The sequence below is a fragment of the Xyrauchen texanus genome, chromosome 20, assembly GCF_025860055.1.
Source record: "Xyrauchen texanus isolate HMW12.3.18 chromosome 20, RBS_HiC_50CHRs, whole genome shotgun sequence".
Taxonomy (NCBI): Eukaryota; Metazoa; Chordata; class Actinopteri; order Cypriniformes; family Catostomidae; genus Xyrauchen; species Xyrauchen texanus.
The window spans coordinates 8,234,579-8,254,924 of NC_068295.1; the positions used below are offsets into that span (position 1 = coordinate 8,234,579).

Consider the following 20,346-nt stretch of genomic DNA (forward strand, 5'->3'; position numbering starts at 1 on the left):
TGATGGTCGGATTGATTTCTGGTCCTGAGGCATTATTAGAGGTCTATTCGTTCTGCGTGTCACAACATGTTTGAGGCAATGTTTTCTAAAAACCTAGAGGAACAACAATAATCATTTTGACTTTGTTGAGCCATCCTCTCAATCTCTGTACAAAGCAAGACAATTCCCTTGGACAACCCTGCAATTAACTCACAAAACAACATTCAACAAAAGTACTTTCAATAGCTGCTGAGATTTAAAAAAAAAATGGGTGACAAAGTTTTGTTTTTTTTTTTTCTCCCACTTTTCTCCCAATTTGGAATGTCCAATTCCCAATTTGCTCTAAGTCCTCGTGGTGGCATGGTAACTCGCCTCAATCCGGGTGGCGGAGGACGAATCTCAGCCGCCTCCGCGTCTGAGACTGTCAACCCACCCATCTTATCACGTGGCTCGTTGAGCGTGTTACCACAGAGACAGAGTGTGTGGAGGCCCACGCCATCCACCGCAGCATCTACGCACGGCTCACCACGCACCCCACTGAGAGCAAACCACATTGTAGTGATCACGAGGAGGTGACCCTGTGTGACTCTACCCTCCCTAGCAACCAGGCCAATTTGGTTGCTTAGGGGACCTGGCTGGAGTCACTCAGCACGCCCTGGGATTTGAACTTTACCCAGGCCCCGGGACTGAAAGCTTTTTTATATCAATAACAGATAAATAGCACTGTAAAATATTTTGTGAGGATTCTTGAAGTTGTTATATTGGCCTTGGTGAAAAGATCTACCCCCAAGTCTTTATGATATTCTGGTTCCTGCAATAAACTGCATGATTTCAGGCATCAATAATGACTATAGCACAAACAGTGCAGGACGAGTTACATGCAAGTATAATACTTTGGTTAAGGATTTGTTCAAAATTCCTAATCCTATGAGGGATTTAGCAAGCACCATTCATTTTGTGGAATAACAGATAAAGAACAATGCTTGACAGTGAGCTATTCTCTTCTCTTCTAAAGGGTAAGTTAACCCAACTCAGTTCCTCTGAAGTGATCCTGTTGGTTTTGGGTGAGAACAGACCAAAATGTACGTGCGCATGCGTCAAGCACAAGGAAGTGTAATCAAGCTTGAAATCATGATGGTGCCTGGAGACTACAATGGCAAGATGTACAGTAAAAAAAAATATTATAAAAAAGTAATAATTTGGTCTGTTCTCACAAAAAAACATCTGGATCACTTCAGAAGATATTAACTAAACCACTGGAGTCGTATGGATTACTTTAATGCTGACTTTATCTCCTTTTTGGGGCTTCTCGGGTCATTTAGGATCACTATATTTTTAAGAATGTGAATTGTCAGAATAATAGTAGAGAGAATGTTTTATTTCTTTCATCACATTCCTATTGGGTCAGAAGTTTACACTTTGTTAGTATTTGGTAGCATTGCCTTTAAATTGTTTAACTTGGGACAAATGTTTTGGGTAGCCTTCCACAAGCTTCTCACTATAAGTTGCTGGAATTTTGGCTCATTTCTCCTAACAGAACTGGTGTAACTGCGTCAGGTTGTAGGCCTCCTTGCTCGCACATGCTTTTTTCAGTTCTGCACACAAATGTTCTATCGGATTGAGGTCAGGGCTTTGTGATGGCCACTTCAATACATTGACTTTGTTATCCTTAAGCCATTTTGCCACAGCTTGGGGTCATTGTCCATTTGGAAGACCCATTTGTGACTGAGCTTTAACTTTCTGGCTGACGTCTCAAGTTGTTGCTTAAATATATCCACACAATTTTTCTACCCTTCTGTCTTCTACCTAATGTAGTGACACTAGGGGTCACTATTGAGAACCCCGAACACTTCTTTGAGAAAAGGCCAATGAGAATTGCTGAGTGGAATTTGCATGCCACTCCCCCAGACATACGGGTATAAAAGGAGCTGAAATTCAATTCCATTCTGATTCTTTCTTCGGAGCCGTGTGGTTGTACTCTCAGTGAGCTGAATACTACTGCTGTTCCATTCACCTCTTAAGAAGCGTATGCTGTTGGATATACGCCACATTTCCAGCGGCTTTCTCTCATTCTGCACGTCGAGTGTAGATTTTGCCCCTGGGCTCTTCAACAGCGTAAAAGAGTATATTTGTAGTAACCTCTGTTCCCTGATGGAGGGAATGAGATGTTGTGTCCCTTTTGCCACAAAACTGTATTAGCCGCTGAAATGGCCGGACCTTGTCACGGCTCCTCAGCACAAAACCTGAATGGAATTCCATTCCAGCTCCTTTTATAACCGTATGTCCAGGGGTGGCATCTCGTGGGTGGTGGTTGCGTAGTGGCTAAAGCACAGGGCTGTTAATCAGAAGGTTGCAGGTTCTAACCCCACGGCCACCACAATTGTGTCCTTGAGTAAGGCACTTAACTCCAGGTTGCTCCAGGGGGGATTGTCCCTGTAATAAGTGCACTGTAAGTCGCTTTGGATAAAAGCGTCTGCCAAATGCATAAATGTAAATGTAAATGTAAATGTTCTCAAAGAATGGGAGGTGTTCGGGGCTCTCAAGAGTGACCCCTAGTGTCACTACATTGACACAACGTCTCATTCCCTCCATCAGGAAAGGAGGTCACAACAATAACCATGACGTTCCTCATAATACCATCTATTTTGTGAAGTGCACCAGTCCCTCTTGCAGCACAGCACCTCCATGCTTCACAGTTGGGATGGTATTCTCCGGCTTGCAAAAAATAACGATGGCCATTATGGCAAAAACATTTCATTTTTGTATCATCAGCTCAAAAAGTAACATATTTGTCCCCATGTGCACTTGCAAACTGTACTCTAGCTTTTTTATGGCAGTTTTGGAGCATTGTATTCTTCCTTGCTATGCAGCCTTTCAGGTTGTCCATATAGGACTTGTTTAAATGTGGATATAAATACTTGTCTACCTGTTTCCTCCAGCATCTTCACAAGGACCTTTGCTGTTTTTCTGGGATTGATTTGCACTTTTCACACCAAACTACGTTCATCGCTAGGAGACAGAATGCGTCTCCTTCCTGAGCGGTATGATGGCTGCCTGGTCCCATGGTCTTTATACCTCTGTATTATTGTTTGTACAGAGCACATGGTACCTTCAGGCATTTGAAAATTGCTCCCAGGGATGAACCAGACTTATTGAGGTCCACAGTTGTTTTTCTGAGGTCTTGCTGATTTCTTTTGATTTTCCCATGATTTCAAGCAAAGAGGCACAGAGTTTAATGGTAGGCCTTAAAAAACATCCACAGGTACACCTACAATTCAGTACACCTCCTATCAGAAGCTAATTGGCTTATTGCCTAAAGGCTTGACATAATTTTCTGGAATTTTTTCAAGCAGCTTAAAGGCACAGTTAACTTAGTGTATGTCAAGTTCTGACCCACTGGAATTGTGATGTAGTCAATTAAAAGTGAAACAATCTGTCTGTAAACAATTGCTGGGAAAATTGTCAAGCACAAAGTAGATGTCCTAAACGACTTGTCAAAACTATAGTTTGCTAATATTAAACATGTGGAGTGGTTAAAAAATAGTTTACATGACTTCAACCAAAGTGTATGTAAACTTCTGACATCAACTGTGCAGAGCTGAGATATTCTTCTAAAAATCTTTTTTTGTGTTCAGCAGAAGACAGAACATCATACATATCTTAGATGGCATGTAGGTGAGTAAATGATGAGAGAATTTTCATTTTTGGATGAACTATCCTTTAATACAAAAGGAAAAAAGTATAGTTTGTTTTAAATGTTTTTGTCATGTTTTAAGCATAAATCACACTAAATGTTGTTAATAAATAAGACTTAATATCTAATGTAATTTTGCTTCTCAAGTAAATTTAATTTGTTTAAAGGGTGATTAGATACTTTTCCTTGAAAACATGACAAAATAGTGATTAAAAAAGGTTTTTGGCTGTGTATGAATATCTATGTTGTTGATCAAAGTTTATCTGACTGTTAACTTTTTAGCTTAAAGTGCAAAGAGCAAAACAAAAAAAAAAAGACAGCCCTGGTAGATTTATTATTTAGTGCCAAACAGCCGGTCTCCAGACGGGTGGCTATTTACCCTTTAAAACACCCACTCTCTGCTGTTTATTAAAGACCAAACTCAGGGAGAGAGAGTGAGCAAAATCATCTCCTGTTTGGATCATAATGGAATTCATACCTCTGGCAGATCACAATTCATCAGATACAGACATAAGCTTAACAACATCCACCTACACAACTGCCACGCAACATATGTTCATGAAGACAAACATTACTTGAGTCACATTTCAATTTTATTCAAATAGCCATCTCAAATGTCTATTTAATCAAAACCTCGCTTAGCTTCCATCCTCTGGTTTACAGTGCATTCAGAAAGCATTCAGACCCTTTCATTTTTTCACATTTTGCTATGTTGCAAACTTTCACATCAATCTACACTCCATATCCCATAATGACAAAGAAATTCACAAATGTATTAAAAAGAAAAAACTGAATATAACATTTATATAAGTATTCAGACCCTTAACTCAGTACTTAGTTGAAACACCTTTGGCAGCAATTACAGCCTCAAAGTCTTATTTGGGTATGATTTGACAAGCTTTGCACACCTGGATCTGGGGATTTTCTGCCATTATTCTCTGCAGATCCTCTCAAACTCTTTCAGGTAGGATGGGGACCGTCAGTGGATAGCTATTCCCTATCTTTCACTCACTCGACATTGTGTCGATGTAGTGACATTAGGGGTCGCTCTTGGGAGCCCCAAACACCTAAGATCTTTGAGAAAAGGCCAATGAGAATCGCCAAGTGGAATTTGCATGCTAATTTGCAAGTACTTCTCTGCCGGTCCATTCACCTCGAAAGAAGCAAATTGCAGTTGGATATACAGCGGCTTTCTCTCCTTCTGCAGCGGTTGCTGCAGAGTATGCCCCTGGGTGCCTCACCAGCTTAAAAGAGTATACAGTATATATTCCTGCAAAAAGAGTATATTTCCTATATATTGATGTGAATGTCTTTCTAAAGACGCGTATTTTTAAAGATGCCCTTCTGTCTTTGAGTAGTTTCTGGGTGTGGTCGTTATCTCTCCACCTCTGATGGCCACGATCGCTGCCTCACATGTCTGGGCCGTAATCATGTTGAGGAAGCGTTAATTGCGAGAACATGACCATGGCAACGTTACGGTCGCGGCTTTCTTTCTTCAGGGGGAAAGCCACTTCAGCCGTCCCCAGAGCGGACCTTCTACCTTCGGGTATGAGGCTGGCCAAGTTGATGCTGGAGGTGATTTGGGGGCTCCAATGGGTTCGGTTTCGCCGGGTAATCCCCCATGGACCGCTCATTCCCCAGCACGCTCGTTTGTTCCGATCCAGTTCTGGGATGAGACAGGCAGCTTGCATCAGTGCCGGCCTAATGTCTCTTTCTGAGCTCACGAGATGGATGAGCTTTCGATTGCTGCATCGTAGAGCACCTTAGTGATGTCGGATGCAGAGGACTCCACTGGGCTAGCGCCCTCGGGTGTGCCCACTCAGTCTGAATCTGACATGGAGCTGACCGCCATCCTTGCCCAGGCTGCACTCGCAGCTTGCTGATTGGTTCCTGGGTTCAGGTGCTGCTCACGGCTACACCCCCCCATCCCCCCCGTCCCTTTCTGCCCGGTGGTGCACGACGAGCTGACGAGGTCGTTGGGGGCACCAGGCATGGTGCAATAACTTTCAAATACGTCTACATGTATGCAAAAAACATTTTTAAAACAGCTCAGACAGACACAAATGTGTTTGGTATGAATGGCACCTAAGATGTAATTAGTTTAATTTTGCAATCCCTCTGTGACTAGTGACTTACGAGTATAAAGGCACATAGTAGCCACCATGAGCCAATTTTTGCTTTAAAATGTTTTAGCAAATATATATGTTCCTTTTGCTGTTCATTACTATGTATTGATATATTGCTTCATAAATGAACATGATTAAATCTTAGTCTTTCTTGTGTCCAGTAAGTGAAAACTGCAAAAGATGCCTTGGTTACCATTTAACTAGAATTTTTTTATTATTATTTAACTAGAATTTTTTTGGCTACAACAGCTCTTTGGTCGGAATGATTCGATGATTCCTCTGCTTGAAAAAAAAACATCCATTTAAGCCAAAATGTAAGTTTCCCTGCAGACAAACAGGTGACCATCAGCACCCAGAGATTCATTTTAGCAGCGCTGATAAAAAGGAAGTTCCCAATTAACATAAAGATAGAAGCTGTGTGGCCAGAGGGGATGCATGTCCCAGCATGCTCTCTGATATCACATCAGTTAATATTATTCATCAGAGAGCCAGAACTTATAACAAAAGAACTTGCCCTGACACGACCTGTTCTCTGCCAACCCTATACTGACAGACTCATCTCACCCATAAATCCAGATTGACTATGTTATGATCTACTGATATGTTTCAAAGGTGTCAGACACTGTCACACAGACAGAGGCCTTTTTCAAAGCACGATATGAATAAAATAGATTTTTATTTAAATAGACTTGCAATTCCTAAATGAATTGAATGACTTCCAGTTGTTGCTAAAAATTGCTGTGAGTGTGAATTAGGGATGTGCTATGGTGGCCGACTAATCGTTCAACAAATGACTAGTCGATTAGTGGGGTCAACTATTAACATTAATATTTTTAGTAGTGATGGTTTTAATGTGAGATGCAATTATCAAATTAATTGAGAGATGCAACTACTTGGATTGCATTTTTGCATGATGATAGCTTGCTACACTTAAAATTGGACAACAGTCAGAACAGTATAACCCCCTGAAAGACATTTTGTAAGTTTAGTACATTTATGCCGCTGCTATTACAGCCATCTAAGCGCTGCATCAACAATACATTTCAGGACGATCACTGTCAGAAGTTAAATGCTCTGCTGTGAGTAATGTTCCTGTATTTGTGAGGTGTTGTGGGGAAATTAAAGTCTTTTTCCTGATTCTGTCAGACACTGCTTAAATATTGGAGTGGTGGTGGCATAGTGGGCTAAAGCACATAACTGTTAATCAGAAGGTCGCTGGTTTGATCCCCACAGCCGCCACCATTGTGTCCTTGAGCAAGGCACTTAACTACAGGTTGCTCCGGGGGGATTGTCCCTGCAATAAGTGCACTGGAAGTCACTTTGGATAAGAGCGTCTGCCAAATGCATAAATGTAAATAAATAGTTACAGTTAGAAAGGTTAAACTGCTCAATGTCGTGAACTAGCGTGTACCCACATCATTATCTTGCAGTTCTACATGTTTGACTGTGCAGCAAGGATTGCCTTGAGACTCCCATTACCCTGTTTACATTTAAACAAATTATTCTACGGCAGATGCACATAAACGGTTTTGTGTCGATCTTTATTGGAGCCTTTCTTATGTCTTTTCTTACTTCGATAGTTTTGTGCAATAAGATGTTATTAGTTATTTAGCCTTTTTATTTGTTGAATATCCATTAGCTACCATGTTGTAGTGCTGCACCCTCTGAAATGTGTCTGATCGGGGTCACATGACCATAACGGAGCCTAATTATATATTATCCTTAACAAATACAGAACTAGTCGACTAGTCATTCAAACAATCAACCGACTAGTCGATTATGAAAACTGATAGTTTTGCACACCTCTAGTGTGAATAGGGTTAGTGGCAGATACGCAAGTCAATAAGAAATATTCAAGGTTTCGTTTTTTATCTAATCTTAAATTTTGACCACAAAAACTTTAACTATGACTAAAATGATCTACAAAACAAAGTATTGTTAAGCTGAATTAAATGTATTGAGAGAACAGAGTAACCTTTTGTTTTATGGTCCAGAATAAACCTTTGTTCAATCAAAACTGCATGTGGAAATGAAGGCGACAATGGTTTCATGCTTTTAGAAGGATGTCTTTTTCAAGTGCTGTCTGATTCAGTGAATCATTCAAGAGAGAAGACAGAAAATGTAAACCTCATGTAAAGAGAGAAAACTGAAAAACATATTCTGAAAACATAAATGCACGGCATCCCTTATAAATAGCAGTTTCAGGCCAGTATTGAACAGAGCTGAGATTTCCATTGCTGCTCTTTCTCTAGAAATAATGCTGCCATCATATCAACATTTATATTATATACATTTACAAATAATATCCAAGAACAATATTATATATACAATTTCAATGGTAAGAAGAAAAATAAATCAATGCAATCCTCATCTGCCAATAAAGGGGAGTCAACAAACACAAGAATAAGACAAAGATTCAAAATAAGAAATGAGATTCATTGTATTATAGAGAGAGAGAGAGAGAGAGAGAGAGAGAGAGAGAGAGAGAAACAGGTGAATTCTTAAGGCAATTCTTTTATTTTGTGGCCTCTAAGTTTTACAGACTTTCAGGAAGAATTTAATCTTCAAATGAGCCTTGACTTTTTGTGCCATTAGAGTAATCTCTCCAAAATTATAGATGTTCTCTCAAATGAAATGAAAAGAGATTAAAAAATATATGATCTTGAATAAGGCTCTTATTTCAAATGTACAAGTGTTTCAGCTTTTCGTGTGAATATTGTGCTTGTGTCCATTAAAGACAGTTCAACTGACTACATCATTTGCTGTCATAACAGTTTGTTAAAAGCATCAGATTAGATGACAACATGTTATTCTGTATGATCTTAATCCCATAAAACCACACCACCAGCATTAAATGTGGACCATACAAAAAAGCTTATTCTGGAGAAGAATCGTTTAGACAGTAAGCGGCTTTCTGACTGATATGTACATTATGTTTATGTAACATTTACTGTAGGAGCAGACAAATCTGAAATCTGACATAACTCTGGATAATATATAGTATTTTACTTGCTTCTAGTTTCATTTTCATGAACACTGAGAATTTTGGCAAATTCACCAACTAGTTCTTCCTTAGAAGAGCTCATTACAGCACCCTAGGAACCTGCAAAAACAGCAGACGGATACAAATATGTGCACCCTGCCTCCAGAAAATGGCTTAGCAGTCAGCCAATCAGATTAGATCTGCAGATTTTAGCCAGTTTTGCTAATATTTGTTTACAGCAGACCATGATGGCAGCACAACAGTTTTAACTAAAACCAAAACACCTCGAGCACGGTGTTTATTTCTCAGCTGGATTGCTTCATACAGATAATAAAACAGGCACTGATAAATTAGTTTTGGCCAAAACAAGTTCTGTCTGAAATGCAAACTGATGCCTTACTAAGTATTTTTGTCACAATCTAACAAAACAACACAAATCACATCTAAAACTCCAACTGTTCTAACAAGTCTTCATCAAACTACTGCAGGGCCACAGTTTGAGATTTCTGATGTAGTGCCAGGATGGTCTTATCTATGAGTACATCTCTCAAACTTACATTTTCAGTTTTTAAATCCTATTGGACAGAAGCAAACAAACTCTAAATCATAGCTGGCAATGCAGCAAATGAAGGTGCCAAGTCAAACGGTTACTGATGGAGCATTTGTAAGTCAGCAATGTAAGGAAAATTTTCATTTGTGGCACTTGCAGAGCGCTTAAAAAAGGGTTGTTAAATCTGAAGTGTGTAATTTCTGCAACACAAGCAACATCGAACACAATTGCAAAAATAAACATTGTTTTTAAACAACTTCCCAAATATGCCCACCGTATGCTATTGATCAAACAAACAGATCTCAATCACAACTCACAGCATTGGTTGAGTCAATATTGTTGTGTCAGGGTGGAGGGGTCGCTTAAAACAGAGGAATTGTTTAGGGTTGTAACTTTTTATAATTTGTTTAATCGAGTAATCTGACGATTATTCTGATGATTAATCGAGTAATCGGAAAAAATATGATTTTTAATCGGATACAAGTTATCAAGGTAATGTCGCGTTTGGATAAAATGCGTTCATTAGCATAAGTTTTGATGTACTCCATGACTGAATAACAATAACAAAACAATTGTGCAAATAATATCTAAGGCCAACAGACAATATCTAAGACCCAAAGCAGATCTATAATATAAAATAATTTATATAAATTAAGCTGACAGAGATTGGTTACTCCAGGTGTGCCCAACATTTTTTTTAATGTATGATCTACTTTTTCTTTAACTAGTTCAACGCGATCTACCCTTTTCAGTTTAGAATGTAAATATGGGAAAATGTGGGAGTAAAATATTTCATCTTTTCAGAAACAATGTCTGCCCACCAATGTTGTTTATTGAGGATGAGTAATAAGAAAATTAACCTAGCAACTCCAGTTTAAAAGCAAAAAATACTATTATCGGTTACCGTATTGGCCAGAATGAGCTGTGAATTATTGGTTATCGGTATCTACCAGGAAATTCCATGTCAGTGCATCCCTAGTTTATAGCAAATAAGGGCAAAAAACCTGTATAACCTGTATCTAAACACTTCCAAAGACTAATAGCTGCAGTAAAGACTCATATTCTCTCAAGCAAAATAATAAAATGCCATATTAAACGTTTGCTGTAATATGGTTGTTTTCCAGCAGGTCATAATGTGCTTGTGAAGAGTCAGTCAATGTTTCTCTTACAATATCTGTAGAGCATCCACTGGAGTACAATAATTACAACAGAGTAATGTGATAGAGAGCCTTTATCTTGCATTGTCCTTTCAGGAGTATGAATCATTGGGCTTTCTCTCTTTGTTGAGTCCTACTCTGCTCTTTTGTTTATAGCTGAAAAGACAGGGTAGCAGTACGGTGGGTGAGATCACTGCAGGTCAACAGCACTTTAAGCACTGGTATATCTGTGCAGATTCCCCTGTGCATTCTAATACTCTAAGCCACAGTTTCTCCAGAAAACTCATTTACATGCTAACACCACTGGAAACCAAATACAACAAAAGGTGTGTGTTTGAGAGAGAGAGTGAGAGAGAAAGAGGAATAACAACACAGCAGCTATGCAAATGATTTTGATGTCATAAATAACTCGATTTTTACATTTCTTTATGAAAAAAAAAATTGCTAACTTTGCCAAGTCAAAATCCTCAATTCTCTATAATATTCTGGTCCCTAGATATGGCTTGGGTCCCTTCTTCAATAAGTCTGAGGGATTTTTACCCGTTAACAAGCACCACATGTTAACGGGTAAAAATTGTATTGAATTAAAAGTTTAGCACAACTGGATATGTATGGTCGGCTTTGGTGTCACGGTGGTGATTACAACAGAAATTATTCCTGATGCATTCCTCATTTGGAAAAACAAACACAAATCATGCTTACACTTTCACACTTACAATGGAACTCTAAGGTGCAAGGGATTAATAGCAAAGAAGTGCAATTAATTAATTGTGTTTTTTTATCTGTAAAGTTGAATAAATCATCCTTTGAGGTAGGAATACTTTTTAAGTATTACCAATTAAGGTAATTGTTCCTCTGGTAACCTTGCACATATCAAGTGAAAGTTTACATGAGTTAAGACATGCACATAAAAGGATTTTCAATGCTTTCAAAACAGTGTGATTATTGTATGTTTTTTGTGTTTTTTTAGATGATAGACATTTTCCCATTTGGCATTCATTGTACGAGCATTACTGTATAAACGTTTTCAGTTCTTTTTACCAACCAAGTCTTTTTTTGTATTATAATTTTTTTTAGGAATCAAGATTAAATTGTATTTATCCTAAAATATTTCTTACATAAACTGAAGCGAAAATAATTGAATTGAATGAGAATTCTCCAGACTCTTCTGCAAGTAAGATTAGAGATTGCTTTGCTCTAATGGCAGTCATGGACACAGTCATGTGTCATATTTGGCCATGTGTGGGGAGATCAGACACATGTATGTCCCCTAATCCCAGCCCAGCTCATTTTCTGTCCCAGACGCTAACCAGAGAACCAGAGAGCAGGCTCACAGGAAGCATAAACACTGCCAGAAAAGAGAGAGCTGACGGAGAGAGGATGGAAAAACAGAGCCAAGCAAAGGAAAAAAGATAATATGTATGAAAGAGAATGATGGCACAAAGAAAAAGAAAATGAAGAGAAGAATGGAATAAGAAATGAAGGAAAGGCTTGAAAATGATCCAGAAATGACAGCACACAGGCATGTGCATATGAGATTATCTAGATAAAAAAAATTAAAAAAAAGATTTATGGGATAACAATGGATTTTAATTACAGCTGTGTTAACTGGCTGGTAATTATATAATGAGAACCAGTAGCCAGAAATATTCTTAGAAATAAAATTCTTCTAAAAGAAAAAAAAATTGAAACTAAAGAAAAAAATAAAATTAACTTAAAATATTTAACTTATTATTTCTTAGAATTTATCCTACTATCCTACAATTTATTTCTGTTCAACCCTCATATATATCCTAGTCTGGACCCCTCTCTATTTATAAGAGCCATATTAAAATCACAGATGGAGTGATTTCTAGTGTCACTGTTGTCTTCAGTCATACTGAGAATTATTGGGAGGAAATCGCACTGTAGCAAGATAAGAAATGTTTCCTGGATGAAACTCCGACTGTAGAATCAGTATATTACCACTTCGCTTAGTGAGCAAACTACCCCTAAATGTTCCTTTGAAAACTGTTTGCTTGAGTCATCAGAATTACTTCATTCACTACTGTGTACTCACTTCTCACAGTGGCCGTCCTGGTGCAGTTATAAAGGATGGCGAGTTCTCCAAACACTTTTCCTGGTCCCATAGTGCACAACTTCAATCCTTCTTTAGTCACTTCAACTTTCCCCTCTGGAATAAAAACATTTAGACATACTTCAATAATTTATATGCATGTTAAATCACAATCTGTTTGGAAACTAGTTCATAACCAGTCTGTGAACAATTCAGTGAAATTTGCACACACACTTGAACAATCTTGAACATGACTTTTAATCCACTGAACACAACTTTTCACAAACATGTCCATGTCACATAGGCATGAGGCATTTTATAATGTATCATTTGAAACACTATTTGTCTCATTTGTGATGGAATTAGATAAGAGAGATTAGGATGACGGAACTGATAGAATTGACTGATAGGAAATTATATGCTGTGCCCAACAGGTGTTTCATCACATACACACACAAAAAGAGGGCAGCTTTCCTCAATTTTCAACAGACAAGTAGACACATAGGGGATGACACAGGTGAACAAAAATGTGAGAGGAGACAGAGAGATGCAGAGAAAGGTATTGAAAAGTTGTGAAGGACATCTCAGGTTTTCAGATGAGAGAAAGAGAGATTTACATGAGGAGAATGTAAGAATAAGAGAAAAGAGAGAGTTGATGACCCATATCTTCAGATGGACAATTTAAATAATCATTAATATTTGGCTCTGGCTAAAGAGGATTATAGCCTTGATCTTAATCAAACCTTTTTCCATATTGATAATGACAAGGGTCCAAAATTACTTTTTCTCCACACCTGCCAATGGCTGAAGAGCAATAATTTACCAGCCATGAAACTTTATTTTTTGAACCAACAATTTTCTTCATCACAGAAAGTGCTCAAATATATTGTTGGCTCAGTTTTGAACAGCATATCTATTTGTATGGTTTAAAACCTAACAAACCTCTTTTTGTTAAATATTTTATCTTGAAAATTCTGTTTGTGCTATCTTCCTTTAAAATAAATAACACTTGATTTGTTAGATTTATTTCTATTGCAACGATATGATTATATATGATTATTTAAGACAGTGTCTTAAATAGTGTCCAAATACTTTTTGGGGCCACTGTGTCTACAGCATGTGTTTTTATTAAACAGAAAGTTAAGTCAATAATTGAAGTAATATTAATGAAATGAATATTACTTCAACCTAAAAACCTAAATTTGAGGTTTTTAAAGATTGTGACAAAGTTGGGTCAAAGTTGTAAGGTTCAGCACAAGGTTTGATCAAACTGAAAGGCTGTAGTAATTTTAAGCTCCTTAAATGTTTTTTCCAAAGCTAATACACCCACCACCAAAACAGGAAGTAATAATGTACAATAGCATGACCTCTAGTTCCTCCTGCGACACACACAGGAAGCAATGACCCTTAATGTCAAGGACATTGCTGTGAACAACTCATTACATTTCCCAACATGCACTGATGTGCTTCTTTGGTAAAATAAAGTCTCTTGTGATGCCACATGGGGCACAGGCACTGATGTGTTAAGGGCTGGCACTGCAAGAAGACAGGTGACCCCCCCTCTAACCTGTTCATAATGTTTGCTCTGTCAAGGTTATTAAGCTGTATTGTTCTGTATAGCCTTGAGCTTCTATTAATGACCTATAGCCAATCAACTATTACCCCTGATTCACAAAGATGAAAAGAAAAAGGAGAGATGTTTGTCCAACATAGGCTCTACTAAATAAACATTAATAACTCAGGGACAGATGCTAAGTGATCAAATAGACAGGAAATAAATAACGCATGAAATGAAATCAAGAGTGTGGACTGCAGATAAGCCCACTGAAGACAGATATTAAATGATGGGAGATTGCCTTGTGTTTACTCTGCAAGCTTAAAAGTCTCTGCAAGCTGTACACCTGAGTAAAACAAGGAAATAACACTGAATGGGACATGATTAGATTGAATTGTGAAAAGTTAAACTTTTGGGGTATGATATTGTTGGTTCATTTGTATTTTTCCTCACCCATACGGTCTTGGTTACGTCAGCAGAAAAGTTGTTTAAGAGTAGTGAAAGACCAATAGGTCAAGCAGGCCAATTAATATGCCAATTGTTGCCTAATTTGAGAAGATCAGCATTATTTAAAGTTTTTTTTTTTTTTTTTTGTGCCAATGTGTGAACTGCTTGTAACATTTAGACTGATTTTCATGCAAAGGGAGCGGGTCGCTTTTGCCAGGAAAATCCAAAGGATGTGACGTTCATGCGTGCTCCCGAGAGCCTTGCCTCAGACAGTAATAGCTTCTCTTCTGCTATTCAACAGTGACAACAAACTGCAACACTAGGTAACGTTATCTTAGAGATGGAATCCAGCAAACGTCCGGCTCCCAGCACAACACCGACTCCTACACAAACTCCGAGTAAGCCAAACAAAAAACAAAAACAAATCTACTCAATCCAGTCTGGCTAAGCGGAAAAGTGATCGCGGTCGAGCAAAAACTAGAGTGAACGTCGGAAGGGCATTTGATTCCTAGAGGGACCTTTGTTCGGTTTTGGGGATCAAAACCGATCCTGAATTGGCGTTCTTCTTATTGGACAGGTAAGCGTACATAACTGCAAAGCATGTGAAATATAGTGCCATAAGGGTCCAGAAAGTTTATTATCGTGAAGCTGAAAAGATTATTGTGTGACGCTGCAAGCGTTGTGTGGACATTAAAATCATTACATGTGAGTGAAACAACCTGTCTCACGTGTCCTCCTTAACGACAACTCTCACAGACCCATTAATTAATGTAACGTAACTTAGTTATACAGAAAATATTTACATTATATTATTATAAAACTATAGCGCATCGATATAACAAAATGACAGTTGTGATGGAATCACATCAATACTGAATTGTGTCAACATATTTATAATGTACAGTCTATTTTATAAACAGCTACTGTCATCATCCACAAAAAGCGTATTTACATCAAAATGTCGGACTTTACTTACCAACCTGTTTCATGTTGTATGTGTTAGATTAGTTTTATGTTTAGAATAGCAATACATTTAGTCTGTATTCAAAGATAATTTGACTCTGGTATGTTTTGATAAATTATATCATCCCTGTTTTTAAAAGATTTAACTTCAAAGCTGTACCTAAATATTTGTAATATTATTTTCAATAAGCCATGAGAATAATATTACTCCAATGCTAATTCCTTACAGTAGAAATTGTAACAGGATACAACAAAACGCTGTATTACAATTTTAATGGTGGAGAATTTTATGCAGACAAATAATCTAGTTATTGGTCATTTATCTAATTTATAATGGTTATATACTTATACTAACTTATATATGCATGAAGAATGTGAATCACCCAAAACGCAAGAAGAAAGTGAAAGTTAAAGTAGAGATTGACGTGCCAAATATCCTGCTTATTTAGCATTTTTTTTTAATTGTTTGAACATGTTTTATGCACAACAATAACGCTCTGTCGGCATTAAGGGAAATGTAGACCCTACACATAAACTGATTTTAACGTAACTGTTTCATACATTATGATTTAAAATGGTTGTCAGTGTATTGAAAATAACTTTTTAATCTTTTCATTTCTGTTATCATATCTGCCTTTTATTTTTTAGAATCAGATTCATGTAGTGTTTATCATAGATAAGTGATGTATTTTAAAAGTTGCCATACAGTGTTCATTATAATGAGGCATAGGTTTTGCAACTCGGTACTCAATACTCACTACTCATGAGTACTTTTAAATGAGCTAAACTTTTACTCTTACTTGAGTAGTTTTTAGGACAGCTACTTGTACTCTACTCACACTACATTTTTTGGGAAGTAACAATACTTCTACTTGAGTATGATTTTTCAGAACTCTTTCCACCCCTGGTTATTACATACTGATGAAAACAAACAATATTAACTTTAGAATAAAAAGTACTGATGAATCACAAAAAGACAAGAACATTTTTTAAGTAAATGGGGTCAATTCTGATTTAACATTTTCTTTAAAGGAACAGTTCACCCAAAAATGTATATTCTGTCATAATTTAGTCATTGTTATGTTTTTCCAAACCTGTTTGACTTTCTTATGTAGAAAACAAAAGGAAACATTTTAATTAATATTTCGGTCTGTCTTTGGAATACAATAGCTGTAGATAGGGACACCCTTTAATGCTTGGAAAGCACTCAAAAGGATCAAAAACTTTGACACTATGCTAAGCTCTGACCTTCTTGGCTACCGTTGCTCCCTCTGACAAGCTTTGCTGAACTTCACATAGTAATAAATGGGAGAGTGCTGTGAATGGCGCATTTTATTTTGATTTTTTGGCACAATATTCTCATTACCGGAATTGATAATATGCTTACATTAAATGGAATGAAGAGTGACATTTTAAAGCATATATTTCTGACATTTTTGTAAAAGAAAGTATTAAATTACACAGAAGTTCGATTGAAAACTGTGGAGACTGTGAATCAGAACTGAGGTAAACAATCATTACTTGACATTATTTGATCATTACGTTACTTGAAAAGAGAAAAGCATCATTTGATGGCGATTACTCACCTGACAACATTAGTGAAAGTGAACAGAACTGCTCATAACATCTCATAGCACACTCACTATGATGCTGTGAACTTTTTATTTACTATCGCCTTTACTAAGATCTGAATAAATACATTAATGAATTAACATTTTGTTATCATCTTTCATTAAACAGTTGTTGTAGGTGTCCTTGCTGATGTTATTCATATTAATTTGGGAATGAGGGCTGACACAGTATAATCAATAGCATGATCTTCTCGTGATTTATTTAAAGATTAAAAATAACTAATAAAAAATGTGTCACTATTACAAGTGACACAGCAACAAAATCTTTTACATTTCTTTGGACAATTTCTATATAAATTCCACTTAAAACTACTCAAACACAGATTACTCTCATAGACTCTCATTGGAAAAAGCAAAGGATTGTCAGAGAAAAACAGTTGCTAAGATATGATTGGTCAAAAACGCTTTTAAGCCTGGTCAATTGCAACATATTGCAAGTCTTCTAAAGGCATATGGCATTTTCTCGACCAACGTCTTGAGGTATAACCGTGGATGCTTTTTAAACAGTATTGAATAAGTTCCAATCTATGCTAGGCACTTATTGGCTGCTTTTCTTTATTATTTGGTCAAAGTCATCCATTTCCAAAAACAATTTTTTTAATAAAATGTTTGTTTTGTATTAAAATAAATTAATTTGTTGGCACAATTATATTTTTGTCGACAAAAATATTTACAAAAATGTAAGCATACACCTTCAGATCAAAAGGTTTTTAAGATCATGAGAAACATTCCAGTCAAGTGACCTCAAATATTTGAATGGCAGTGTATTTATTTTATTTATTTATCATTTCCTATCATATGGCCAAACTAATTATCTCAGCTAAAACGTCCCACTCGTGTGAGCTTTTTAATGTGAACAAAAATACCGGACTCACCTAATGTGATTCAATATTCAGTTCAGCTCAGATCATTATTATTATTGGTCATCTGACTATACCATCATTGATCTTTTACTGTGAGACAAAGCAATAAGCCTATTCGTCATTTGTTTTTTGCCATGGTTGATACACTTTATGAAATAGTTTGCAACAGGGATTTCTCTAATACAAAGTAAGCATAAGCTGGAGTTTTCATGAAACATGGGGTGTTATAAAGAAAGGTGGCCTAGCATTTATATACCTAACAGCTCCTTTTGTAATATGACCTTTGAACCACATGAAGGTGAGTTAATGATGAACCATGAACACAACAATTTGTGTGGAAAACACAATTTGAGTTGTTAAAAAATAAAGTACGTTCCAAATCGGTCACCAATATGGAAGCTGCCAATGCAGGCAGTAGGCAACAAGGCGGCTCACTAGGTTTTGAAAAAGAGCTAATGTGTTCTGGGATTTTATACAGCAGATATGCACTCACTCTATCCCTCTCTGCATAATTGGCTTGTGGCAGGTTTTGGTGTGTTGGGGAAATGCCCAATTTGTACCACAAAAGCATTGAATCTCTGGGGCATGACTAACGAAATCCTATAATTCAAACCGTGTTCCTTCACTTCCTCAGAAACAGAAAAGCAGAGGACAGAGAAAATCCTCTAATCCTTACAAATTACAAATCTCTTTTTTTCTAGTTAAACTACACACATTGACAGATGTATTGACAAATGTAAAGACATCAGAGACAGGTCCATTGACCAATCAGGGACAGCAACAACGGCAAAGTCCAAGTCAAATAATGTTGATGTTTAAATAAAATATTGCAATACATTTTTATATAAGTGACATATTGGTCGTTAACAAACAAGCCTGCTTAAATACATATAGAAAATAATACATTTGTGTGATGCTGAACACTCTTTGTCTATTGGTTGACAGTATGTGACAGATCCTTAGGAAACTTTGCTATGGTTTTACATGAGGCATGAAGGTGAGTATATAATTAAAAAAATTTCATTTTGGGTGAACTATCACTTTTAGAATTTCTGAACATACTTAAATATTGGCTCACTCACACACAGAGAAAGCTCTCACACTCTTTTCATGAGGAACTTTTCCATTCCTGTCTCTCACCTTCCATGACGTAGACGAGGGAGCCCACATCACCCTCTTTAATAATACAGCTGTTTTTGTCATAGTCCACTGGATACATACAGTCTACTATCTCCTGGATCTGAGACATCTCCAGGTTCTTCATGAAGTCATTGTCTAGGATAGCTGACTTGATCAGTTCCTTAGACCTATAAAGTGAGGAAAGATGATGATAAATAAGGCTGTGTCATTTCTACAACACTGTTTAGATAATGGCTATGTTTGGAATGGAATGCAAGCCTTTTGTTTGTTGCGTACGGTGCAGTTTACGCAGAATACTAAAAACTTTTTGTAAAAAATACATTATGCCACAATAAACGTTTAAACATTGTTGTCACATGACCTTATAACATTTGTCAAATAACCTTAAACTCGAGAAAGTTTATTACCATGAATGTCCACTTGTCATCTCGGAAGTAAAAAGTTTAATTTAGCATTTATTACTCATTCAAACTGTGAGTCAAGAAAAACATGTTTAGTTAATTTGGTTATTCTTTGCATACAAAATAATGGCATATTATATACAGTATGCATTTGATGCAGTATACGGCAGGAACAATAATGGTAGAATGCAAGAATCAGAATAGTATTATGCTATTCCAAACATAACCACTGAAATGCTTCAGGAGTGAATCCACTCGGAATGTGGGCATCAAAAAAATTAAAAGATATATATAAAAATAACAGATAAAAATAGACCAAGTCTCTTAGCCAGTGCTGAACGTCAAAGCAAACAAAAAACCAGAATACTTCAAAATGAGGATTGCCAAGTTTTGCATCACAGACACACACAGTGAACATTTATAAAGATGAATCCATTAAAAATGTATTTATCTCAGTAAAACAATCTAACAGGTCTTACAAATGAAATACATAATTTTTTTCTAAATACTTTCTCCACATTTGTTTAATATGCAGAGACAACTAAAAGCAAGCCATTCATAGGCTGACTTCTGGCTCAACCAATCACATGAGCTTGGTGCAGGCTTGTCTGGACCATAGCATACAGGGATTGTTTTGGAAGCCTGTTTGGAAACAGTCATCATTTTTGCAATTCTTTCTGGTGCCGCTAGAGCACTTTTAATTGCTCAAAGGATGGTAAATGGAAATACTGTACATGGCTTGATGTGGTGTGTTATTTAAATCTCATGTAAATCTCATTATCCCTGCAGAGTTGACATATG

At 36.9% G+C, this 20,346-nt stretch overlaps 1 protein-coding gene across 3 annotated transcripts in view; it reads right to left on the bottom strand.

The window, feature by feature from the left end:
• Positions 1-20,346, bottom strand: part of prkg1a (protein kinase cGMP-dependent 1a) — a 78,374-nt gene that overhangs the window by 40,103 nt on the left and 17,925 nt on the right. For all 3 annotated transcript variants that reach the window (XM_052151293.1, XM_052151294.1, XM_052151292.1), the window contains exons 2-3: positions 19,145-19,311; positions 12,549-12,662 (exon numbers count right to left, since the gene is read on the bottom strand). In XM_052151293.1, the coding sequence (XP_052007253.1) occupies positions 12,549-12,662; positions 19,145-19,311 (281 nt within the window). The remainder of the gene's footprint in view (positions 1-12,548; positions 12,663-19,144; positions 19,312-20,346) is intronic.